General features: G+C 32.8%; 1 protein-coding gene across 8 annotated transcripts in view; it reads left to right on the top strand.

Annotated features, from left to right (window-relative positions):
* Positions 1–5,265: 5,265 nt before the first annotated feature.
* The window catches only part of LOC132293400 (calmodulin-binding transcription activator 5-like), a 35,224-nt gene continuing 28,097 nt past the window's right edge, over positions 5,266–12,392 (top strand). For 2 of the 8 annotated variants that reach the window (XM_059790908.1, XM_059790899.1), the window contains exons 1-4: positions 5,269–5,668; positions 6,005–6,133; positions 7,012–7,137; positions 8,212–8,327. In XM_059790908.1, coding sequence (XP_059646891.1) covers positions 6,064–6,133; positions 7,012–7,137; positions 8,212–8,327 — 312 coding nt within the window. In that variant the 5' untranslated portion in view covers positions 5,269–5,668; positions 6,005–6,063. Of the gene's footprint in view, positions 5,669–6,004; positions 6,134–7,011; positions 7,138–8,211; positions 8,328–12,392 lie in introns of all 8 variants that reach the window. The other 6 variants (XM_059790923.1, XM_059790916.1, XM_059790865.1 and 3 more) reach the window with 6 other exon arrangements.

Raw genomic sequence — 12,392 nt, 5'->3', positions numbered from 1 at the left:
GAACATCACCCTAAATCACTCTTGTATTTATGTGTGTGCTCTCAAAAATAAAATTGATTTTCTGAATAAAAATATCTCTTAAAGGCTCTCTAAATTATAAGAATATTTTTCCTTGAAAAGCCGAAAAAATTTAGAAGTAAACAAGAGATTATATAGATGTTACGAAGACGTAAAAATAGTTGGAAACCAAGACTATTTCGTGCATAAACATCTCCCAAAAATCTGATAAAAAAGGAAACCAAGTTGGACTAGAATTGTAACTTCCATATTGGTTTCAGGACAATGAAACCGGTCACGTTCAGGCACAACCAGTTTTGCAAGACCAATGTGAGATTCAGTAACGCGGATTTAAAAAATGCCTAGCACAAACGGTTCCACTTGAAACATGACCGGTTTTGCTACGCTAGTGAGTTTTCTTCGCAAACAAAATTTGGAAAACAATAACCGCAACCGGTTCCGATATGGCAGTGCACTTCGAAATGTGAAATGTTAAAAATTTCCTAAATGCCTAATACCAAAACTCACCGGTAGTAAAAATAATGTGTCCTACAACACACCTTTTTTGTAATATGATGTTCTTAGCCAAATTAAAATTGAACACATATTTAAATGTTTTGCTTTCGATATCGAGACTCAAAAGTAAAAAAATAAAATAAATTATAACTCGATCGAACACGTTTTAACATCAAAATTTCCAATTTCACATTAATACCTCACATGTTATTGTTCAAAAAGAGGCTATCTTGTATGTGGCTGCTAATAAGGCAAACCTCAAAAGTGTCATTGTAATTTACCCATTAATAATACAGTAAAAATTGTTAGTGACAATAGTTGTTGTTGCAACTATTATATATTTCTTAGGATAACGGTACAATGAGGTCTACTCAAGATCACGAGCTCTCCTTTTTGGCAATACATTTTAGGTAAAAAAAAATAATAATAATAAGTCAATATTTAAAAAATAAAAAAACTCAAAATACCTTAAAGTAAAATTAAATGTGACCATCAAAGTTCATACTGTAATTTTGTAAATTAAAGTCAAAAGAAATAGTGGGTAAATGTTTGACCGATTCGTGTAAATGAATTTTAATACAAAATTTTGACTGTAGAATTTTCATATAGTTTTCTTTCAAATGGTTAGATGTGTGTCTCGATATTTATATATGATCCCGAAAATATAATAGAGAGTTCATGACAAGTATCACAAGGTAGATCTATTTCAACATGATTCTATTTCTTAACTATCAAATGAGGCAACATTTACTATAAGATCCAAATCGTCCAATGTTGGAGAGAGTTTGAATCTCTCTAGAGACTAAGGGTCTTTTTCTATTGTATGTGAAACGGGGAGATTATATTTGTTTAGTGATAAATTATGGAGTATTTTAAGAAACTAAATACCACCATTAATGGGGAAAAAAACCCTATCATACATATATATATTTATTTATTCAAGGTAAGAAGTGTTAGAAGTTAGATTAGTAAATGCAAAGAGTTGAAGTCTGGCACTCCAAAGCCCACCGGAGGCACTAATCCACTAGGCTTTTGAAGCATCTGCCTCTATCATAAATATTGGAGTATGTCATTTTATTTTGGGTTAAAACATAAATACCTCATTATTTTCAAATTGTGATCATAAAACTCCAACCTGTTTTAGAAAACTCCAACACTTTTAAAAAGTGATCACATTGTCCCAATATTCGTATCCGACCCGTTAACCGGACTGTGAAATGACAAATTTAACCTTACTATTTAATATTAAATTAAAAACTAATTTGTTTTTTAAAATTACAAAAATTATGTTTTAGAAAGAGAGAGAGAGAGAGATGGGTGAGAGTTTTAGAGAGAGGGGGGTGAAGAAGAAGATTAAAGGGTATTTTGTAATTTTAAAAAATAATTTTTAATTTTAATTTAATATTAAATAGTAAGATTAAATATGTCATTTCATAGCCTGTGATACAGATATTGGGGCAATATAATCACTTTTTAAAGATGTATGAATTTTTTAAAATAAATTAAAATTTTATAATCAAAATTTAAAAATAATAGAAATTTTATGATTTTATACTTTTAATTTTACTCTCTCACTGATAAAGTCCGAAGAGTACATCCTTTTCTTTCATTTATCGAAAATAATGGTGACAAAAGATGTCACCAAGAGTGGGCCTCCAAAAGTTTGCTCTAACTTTTCTACTCCTACTGTTGGCAAAAAAATACATGCACTTCGCAACAAATCAACATGACATAGTGGACCCACTTTGCCCTATGCAAGTATGAAACTTGTATGATTTGAAATTTGAAATTGGAAACTGAATTGCGACATAAGAGTGGTTATTAGGAATATGTTGTAACTATTTGACATAAGAACAATAGCTAAGTTTTATTTTAAAATGTAGAGAACATGAATACATATCACCTCATTTTTATCTTTTTTGATGTTGTGATATGAGATTGTGCACGGTGACTCGTACAATGTAATAGCTTATTTAATATCCATTTACACCCGCTCACATCACAATTGTCCACATAATTCGCTACATATATGTTTACTAAGATCTAGAAGGAAAATAAATAAATAAAAATAATCTCTTACATTGATATTGTTAGGCTTTCACTAGCTATTGTAGAAATGATTAATAATAATACCCTTTTAAAAAAGAAATTTTCGACACAATGAATACCATTAATTAGTAAATTTCGTTTATTTATTTTTAGCCTAAGGTGCAATCTCATGTTTATTTTGAGTTATCTTTATGAAAGAAAAATAGAATCTATTTTAAAAATTTTAGGATCTTTACCATATGATTTGATGTCAAACTAGAGTACTCTCTCCTATGACAAAGACCCCAAAGGCTGCGCCCCACTCTCTCTATTCTGTGTGTGTATATATGTATATATATTTTTTGTTCACTCTCATTATTATGTATACCTATATTTTTTTGTTGTAACAGAAGTGATAATAACCTGAGAGTGAGTTGTCATTTTTAAAATAGTTGTATGGGCTACGGATGATGATCTAAAAGAGTTTCATTATAGGTTCAATTAGATATAATGAAAATACGCTATAAAAAAAGAAAAAGATAGGCTCATAACTCTGTCATATTTAATTAATTACAATAAAACACTATAATGATATTATAATTGCACTTTAAGATTTAAAAATTATGACAAAGCCATATCTTACTAAATAATTGTATATAAGCTATTTCATTACAGAATATCTATAAGTAGCATCAATGATAATTAAATATTGTCCCACTTAAAACATAATTACTTCTTATATTATTTGAGTAACCAATTTAAAACCTTATGATCATTATCTAAATTAAATTCTTTTATAAAATAATTTTCAAAATAAATATTTTAAAATAAATAATAAAAAATAATTTAGTAAATATTTTATTAAAAATAAATACAATATTTTTTAAAATAAATAATAAAAAATAATTTAATAAATATTTTACTAGAACGCCCTATTTAGATTTGAATGATCAAACTTATTAAATTTTATCAACGGGATATTCTATTATTCTTATGCATTTAGTGTGGATTTCATGTGGAACATTTATGTTCCCGTAACTCTAATATTAGCCAACCAAGATACATGGTATTGACCTTAAAAGATTTTATGCATTAGTAAGTCAAAGTGGCCACAGTGTAATGCATCTAGTAGATAACAATCACAATAAAATAATGACGTTAATTTGTACGGTGATCCAGTTTAATATATTCCAAACACACTAACATACCTATTTAGAGTCAATTACCTCAATAGTCAAGACAAACCATCTTTATTAAATAAAAGTTAAGTTAGTTATAGTCTTAGATAAAAGTACCTAATATTTTATTACCGACTGCAAATAATGTAAACGACAAAAAACCCGTAAACCTAAATCTCTTGTGTGTTATCTTGTAACACTTTAGTCACCTATAAAAAGCCCAATAAACAAATATTATAATATTTATTGTGTGTGTGTGTGTGTGTATATATATATATAACACAACATTTTGATGGAGTGTGCTTGATTGTCTTGTTTCTTTGGTGGTGGTTTGTCAACCCATTTATCTTTGAATTATCATAGCATTCAGCTAGTGAGAAAACAAAAAGCTTTTAATTAAAACAAATGGGACGCTATATATATATATATAGATATATATATAACACAACATTTTGATGGATTGTGCTTGCTTGTCTTGTTTATTTGGTGGTGGTGGTTTGTCAACCCATTTATCTTTGAATTATCATAGCATTCAGCTAGTGAGAAAACAAGAAGCTTTTAATTAAAACAAATGGGACCAATTGATCACATTTCTCATGAAAGTGTGAAAAAAGACGGCTCCAAACAAACTGATTTTGCATGCCATTTTAAGTGTATTACAATCTTTTATTTCGCTGAAAAAGTGAAACTTTTGACTCTACTTGATTGTAGGTTGACTATTCATTTTATTTTATAATTTTCCAAATCATTCCCATGAGCAAATCAAATGTGTGGCATTCACATTAGCAGTTGCAGTTTCTAGACGTCCTTGACGGTGATGATCAAATGTGTGGTTCCACTGCATTGTTCACAAGTCTCACAGGTATAAAATTTACAAATTATCAGATACAATATAATTAAAAATGTGTTAGAAAGTTGGATACTCAATTAATACATAACTGAAGTATAACATTGATGGGTTTTGAACACTTTCATAACCAAATAGTTTTGTAATTATTATTCTGTAGAAAAATTAGATTTAATACAATTTAAAATATATGATGAGTTAAATTTATTTACCGATTAGAAAAATAATATAATATGTGAAAAAAAAAAATCTAATTCTAAGCTTGAATTAATAATTTTATTCATAATTGTAACAAGTAAATGAGTAAAAATTATTATTTATATATATAATAATAATATATTATATTTTTAATTTTTGACATATTCAAACTTTTTTAAAAAATATTATCGTATTGTCCATGTCCGTGGCTCATACATGTAGTAGTAACCCCGCCACCAAAAGGTCAAAAGGTGCTCGGGCTAGCTAGACGTGGGGACTCAAAAGTCATTTTTCCATTCACATGGAGGCGAACGAAGCACTGCAGATCATGTCTAATGTTTTTGGGCATGCTGTCCCGACATTATTTATGTTCATAAATTCAAGGGATTCGTTTTAGCTGGCAATGAACGCCATCTGATCATCATCAGACGGTAGTCAATTGTTTTGTGTGATTTATTTTTGATGGGTGACGGACACATCAAATCCTTCCCCAAGACATACCCTATTGTCAAGACCCGCGTACCACTACCATTGTCTGTCTATATCATCCACAGTTATCTGAACATTGTTTGTGTACGAACTTTAATTTTTTAGTTGGTGTAGTGTGAATCGAAAGACCGAAATCACAGCGATCGTGTTGGTCTCTCTCTACCCTCTATTTCTCTCTCTATACGCGCGTGTATATATATATATACACATATGGATTGTACTTAGTTTCAACAGAGCTCTCTGCGCTTCAATTTCACTGTTAAATCACTCTACTTTCCTGTTGATTGTTTTGTGCTAGATTGAAAATTTTGATGTCTTAAATGATCGGTAAAGTGTTTTGAAGTTCTCATAATGGAAAGGATAGTAGAGGGACGACTTGTAGGCTCCGAGATTCATGGTTTCCATACAATGGAAGGTATATATGATTACTAATTTAATTTTTATATATTTTCCTTCTTCTTTGTAATGCACTGAAGATATTGTTTGTTGTGATTTCGTTTAAATTGAGAATTGAGTGTGATGGTGGTGGTGTTTATTTTCTCTAATATTGTGTTTAGATGAATTTTAAGGGTACTTATTGTTGGGTTGATGATAGCAAAACCACTGATTTTTAGTTCTTTCAAATGGGTGGGATGGGGTTAGTGTGTTATGTTTTTAGTCTACTAAAATTACTGTAAGCACAGGAAAAGAGGCACTTGGAAAGTGAGTGTGTGGGAGACAATGAAGAATCCATTCTGTGTTGGTATTTCAGGGAGGGGTCCTGTTTAAAACACATTTCATCTCTTGATTGCGACTCATTGAGGATGCCCAATGCATATACTGACGAGCGGTGCCAACGCATCAGTTCAAGATGTGATCATGGAAGTGAAGTCGGGTTGTGGTAAATCAATTGGTTATAGTTTAGTAATGTTTATTCATGATCATCCACTTAGTAACCCTAAACCCTAATCCATGTGTGGTATTATCAGGTTCATTGATTGATGGTGGGTTTCACCTGTTATCTCATGGATAGTTAAATCCATGTATGATATTATCTCCTAGTTTGGCAAGTTGGCATTGAACCACATAATCCTTGTATTCTTGGTTGTTTTTATTTATTATTTATTTATTTCTTCTTTCTATCTTTATTTCTTTCTTTTTTTCCCTTTTGCTTGGCGCAACGCTAAGGTTGCTCCATTGTGAACTAGAGGTAGGTCACGGGTTTCACGGGTTTGAAATAGGAAATAGTCTCTCTTCATATGGAGGTAAGGCTACGTACACGAAACCCTCCCCAGACCCCGCAATGGACTGAAAAATCAAATAGAAATTGAGTGTATACTATTTTTGAGAACTGAAATATGTTGGAAAGAGAGATATTGCAAAGATCAGAAGGCGATTATGTGGTAACACAATCTATTTACCAGGGAGGGAGAGAGAGAGAGAGAGATGACGATGGCCTAATATTTAATTGAAATTCTTGCATAGAAGAAAGCATAATGGCAAAATAGGATTCATTTAACTGTTCCAGACAGAAGGGCCCTTTGTTGATTCAGTTCCCTCCTTTTACACCTCTTTTCTCTTTCCACTATGTTTGTTCATATTTGCTCTTATTTTAGTTCATGCCGACTACAATATTATGGTTTAACTACCGTAAATTATTATTTTGGTGACACTTGTTGTCTCCGCAACCTAGAAGTTGATTAATGAATATTTTTGTTATACTGTTTGTTCGCATAATTTTTCATGGTTTTTGATCAGGGTTCCTTTTTTGGTTGACAGATTTGGATGTTGGTACCATGATGGAGGAAGCTAAGGCAAGATGGCTCAGGCCAAATGAGATTCATGCAATACTCTGTAACTTTAAGTATTTCAGCATCAATGTCAAGCCACTCAACTTGCCAAAAAGTAACTACTGGTGATTGTAGCATAAATGCAGTAGAGTACTAGTTGACATACCCATACTCTCATCTATGTGCACCACAAGTTCTTTTGATCCTATAGATTTATATTTCATACAACAGCTAATTGTCAATTATGTAAGCAGTTGATGTAAGATTACCAATAGATAAGAAAGATGAGTGCGTTACTCATTTATGTAGCTGATATCTTCTCTTTTTGGATATTGGAGTCATTGAGCTACGATGTTGAGACTTGTTAAGCTTTTAATGTAGATGTGGCTGATGGCCACATTCAGCTGCATCTTACACAACCATGATCACTATTGTTAACTCATTTCAACAATGTCATTTTCGTTTGCACCCAAATAAGGGTGTGCATTTTGCTGTCATATCCATTATAATGGAAGAGCGTACATTTCTATGAATTCTTTCTAAGCAGTGCACATGGTTATTGATAAGACAATACTTTTAAAAAGGGTCTATGGAGCATTTGATAAAAAGGGGAACTTCAATTGTTACAGATATAGACAAAAAGGTATAAAAAAAAAGCCATTGATTCTTGTTTAGGGTAGCAACCTCAGCCCCCCTAAGTTATAAATGTTGAAGTGCATAATCTTTCTACCTCATGTACTTATTAATTGGCCTCTCATATATAAGGTATACTATGCCCAAAAACTTATTAGATTCTGTTTCTCTTGTGGTTTAGTTGTTAGACATTCTGGGTTATTACTTTTAGTTGACAATTGAGTTTTATGCCATAAAAAAATGTCTTTAGGGATTTATGTAAGATGAGAGATACTATTGAGAGAAGAGATGTGGACTTAAACAAAATTATTATGGTTTCATTTATTTTCTTGACAAGTTGAATTATATTTTGACTATTATCTTAGTTGAATTTGAATTACATTTTGACTATTATCTTAGTTGAATTTTAATTAATAATCTTAAATGGGTTATATAGGTTGGATGTATTCAATAGTTGAACAACTACTTGCTGCCATTGATCTCCAGTGAATTATTTAAAATACTAAGATTGCAGCTCTAATTGCATTCTGTAAACCCTTCATTTGCAATGTAATAGGTGGCAAAATTGTTTTGTTTGACCGGAAGATGCTCAGGAACTTCCGGAAAGACGGCCATAACTGGAAGAAGAAAAAGGATGGAAAGACTGTCAAAGAAGCTCATGAACACCTAAAAGTAAGTTTTCAAGTTGTTCAATATGTTATTTTCTATATATAAGCATTTATTTTAAGTGAATAATGGTAGCTAAATGTGTTAGAATATATATGCATTATTTTCAGGGGTTGATTTGTCATATTTCCCCCCTGAATGAAGTTATTTCATTACACAAAGATTTGTCTTTTTCTTTCTTATTACATCCGATGATCATTAAAAAAACACAGAGAAAGGATAAAAAGTTCCCTTCGTTAAAACCTTACTCTGGTACCATGAAAACAATCTAAATATCAATGCAAACTAACTGCAAGTTCCAAGAATAAGATATGGAAAGGAGGATCAGATTATAATCTGTATTTCTTTCATGAAAAATACAAGTCAAATCGTCAAATGGAAAAACCCTACAATATTAGGTCTCTACTAATTGCAAAAGAGACAATTCTACCCCCGATGTACATATAGATAGACTAAAGATTGAACTGACAATGCTCTTGCAACATGCACTCATTGGATCTTTTCTTAGGTTTGTCATTTTTCTCATGGTTTTAAATTGCTAAACTTCTTTTTGTGTCTATTTCGAACCTATACATTGCAGTGTAATTTAATTAATAATTTAAAATAGTAGTATGGCCTTGGTTAAAAATGAATGAAGAGAAAGGATCCGTATTACCAACCAAGTAGTTAATGCAAGGTTTATGAGGTGGGTTAAGTTTATTTACATGTTACAAGTTACAACTTGCTTTATTAATAACCCTTTCTTGCTTGTTGCAAATTGATGACCATATGTAGTCAAGCTACTGTAGAAGTATGTGTTGCATGATGTTTCTTGAAGTCTAATGTATCTATCATTTTTTTGATCAATACTTATATGGGTCAAGTGCATAAAACCCCCCTGTAATATAGGTTTTGTGCATAAATAGTCCCTCCTTTTTTGAAAATATGCATTTCAGTCCATAAAAATTCAAAAAAGGTGCAAATAAGCCCCTCTGACCACTTTTTGGCAAAAAATAAATATGAAAATCCGATTTTACTCTTTTTGTTCCTATGTTGCCCCTAACAGAATGTGCATAACCCCCAACCCATTTCCTTGCTCCCTCTCTCTCTCTCTTTCTTTCTCCATAACTACCCCTAATATTATATTATTAAGAAGTGTTAAAATATCTTGTATGGGAAAAGACTATTTTGCTCCACTCACATATGTCAAATTCCAAAACCTGAATTCCCTTCTTTTATCGAAAAAAATAATTCCCTTTCTTTTGTCTTCCTTCCCTCTCTTCTCGCCACCCGCCGCCATAGCCGCCACTACTACCACCACCACCACAATAATCTCTATCCTCTTATCTTCTTCATTCCATTCTCTTTTTATCTCCACTATCTTCTCCACTCTCTCTCTTTTCTCCCCCTACCACCATGATATATGGTTTTCTAAGTGAATGACTCTCTGAAATCGATGCAATTTTGTAGCGGTGAAAAAAGCAAGCAAAGGGAGCAAAGAAAAAGAAAAAGAAGACAGAGGGTGTGTGTCAATTTGTATGGCAGCAAGGATCCCAACAAATTTGTATAGAGTGTCACTGGACCCGAACTCGTAGATACCTTCAATCGGCATTCGATCCACATCCAACATGGAACCACAACATCAATTTAACCTAGCAAAACTCAACCAACAAAAGTGCGTGTAGGATTTTGGGGAGAGATGTGAGAAATTTTTGCAGAGCCACCATGAGAGAGGGTGATTGGTTAGAGAGCGAAAATGTGTGTTTGAGAGAGAGAGAGAGCGTGTGTTGGCTGCCAGTGGTGGTTGTTTATTTTAATTAAAATGATTTTTTTTTTTCAATATAAATTGTTGTATTCAAACGATGATTCAACTAATTTAGATATATTTGATTACAAAGTGTGTGTGTGTGTGTGTAGGAATTCAATTGAGTTAGTGATCGATGGTGGAAGTGGTTCGATTAAGTGGGCTATGGGTTCTAAACATGTTTGTATATCTATATGCTTATAGGGTGTGGCGGTGATGGGTGGTGGCGGGTGATAGAAGTGGAGACTGAGGGAAGAAGAGAGATAGGAGATAGTGATGGTGGTGGGAGGAAGTCAGAGGTGGCGTCATTGGTGGAGAGGAGAGAGAAGATGGAAAAAAATGTGTTTTTCTTTTTTTAATATGGGCAAATTTTTAATTTGATATAGTCAAATGTTTTCAATTCTTTTAACAATATGCTAATGAGGGGAGTAAAATTGGACAAAATGGTCATTTACATGGCCTGTATTTATACTTATTAATTTATTGTTCTGAAATGAGGGTATTTTCGTCATTTTAAGTCTCCAGGGGGCTATTTGCACCAAATCAATAGTATAGGGGTGTTTTACACTACATAGGGACTATTTTGCACTATATCGATAGTAGAGGGGTGTTTTTTGCACTTAACCCTACTTATATTAATGTATAAATAAAGTGTCTAAATGGGGGTTCACCTGTGTTTCAAATAAGTTTGCTCATGACAGTGCTTTCTATAGTTGGAATGGTGAAGTAGTGCAGAAGCTGCTGAGTTTATGACAAAGGAAACCAAATGATCTTGTTCCTTTACCCAATTTAACCTGTCATGGTGCTGAAGATTGCAGGGCATATTTGAGAAATTTACGCTGATGTGTGTGTTGTAAAATTCCCTCTACTAATGCTAGTCATATAGTCAAGCAAATGGGTTTGCATCATGCTAAATTTGAAGTTGGGAATCAAGTCTTGGAGTGTGTAGGACTTGAATGCTATGCGACTATCAAGAAACTGTAGGATTGAAGTTTTGGCCTGTGCAAGCTACTCAGGAAGATTAATGTCTATGTCTCTTGGACTTGGCAACATGGCTATAGTAATATTTTCAACATTGACGATCTCACTTTCTATTGTTCATGCTGGTGCTTCATCTCGTAATATTGTTGCTCGCCTTTCTCTATGCTGCTGATGTTTGTGAAGAAATTGTTATATTTTGAGTACCAACATTGTTTTTGCTCGGGCGCGCGCGGGGGGGGGGGGGGGGGGGGGGTTGGGGGGGCCGCGGTTACTAGGTGAAGTGGAAGATTAGGATTTAGGAGTTGATCAGATTGTACATGACTTTTTAAGAAGAATGTTCGCAATTAGATGATGATCCTTATGAAAGATACCACTCATTCTACTTTACCTTACCGAGATAGGAAAAAAAAAAAAACAGAAAAGAGGGTGAAGTCAAGATTTCAATACCAATACTGTTACTTGGCAACCCAGATTATTAATTATTTTGAGTTTTGACTAATTTTATGTTATAATTTTTCTTTTTCTTTTTTTTGATAGGTTTATGTTATAATTTTTCTACATGGGGTCTTTTGGTAATTTCATTTTTGGGCTGTAGAGCAGACTTTTTAAGGCTTTTGATTGTGGGCTTACTTAAGCATTTTAGGTCAGGTTTGTCTAATTGGTTTAGTAAAATAGACAAGTTTTCTTTCTAACTTTACCACCAAAACAACTTGGCCATCAAGTTCCATAGCCTCCAAGCTCATCCATATATAGAGGAAAAAATGGCCTTGTTTTGGAGCATGGAATGAAGAGATATTTTGCAGTCTATTACAGTGGTGTGATACATCTTCTTGGAGGTGTGATTATCTGATAACCTTGGTGTGAATGCTTTGGCTTCTTCCTCCTTCTTACTATTCTTATTGCTCTCTCCAACCTTCAAATTTTCTTCTCTGTTGCTCCTCAGCCTCCTCGTTGTCTAACCTAAAGTTTTTCACTATTTGGTGCTGATATTGAAGATCCTGCGTCACATACAATGTTGTTCAAATTCTCATTTTTGTAAGATGGTGCCGATCTCATGTTCCTTCTACTCATTTTGGTTTCCAGATTTCTGTCTTCTACTCCTCCTTTGAAAGCCATACTCTTGAGTTTCAATCTGGTAGTTCAATGTACAATATTCCTTTAAGCAAATGCCTCATTTAAATTTCTTAATTCATGTGCAAAATCAATCCCTTCACTCTCAATAAATACTCGCTTTCGGCAAAGGTACTGTTGTCAAACACTAATCTAATTATAGGCTTATAACAGAGACCTTATGACAAACTAAAGCC

The sequence above is a fragment of the Cornus florida genome, unplaced genomic scaffold (assembly GCF_030987335.1).
Source record: "Cornus florida cultivar Cherokee Brave unplaced genomic scaffold, ASM3098733v1 CherokeeBrave_3.0.0_Hap2_Chr01, whole genome shotgun sequence".
In the NCBI taxonomy this organism is placed as follows: domain Eukaryota; kingdom Viridiplantae; phylum Streptophyta; class Magnoliopsida; order Cornales; family Cornaceae; genus Cornus; species Cornus florida.
This window is presented reverse-complemented; position numbering and strand designations above follow the sequence as displayed.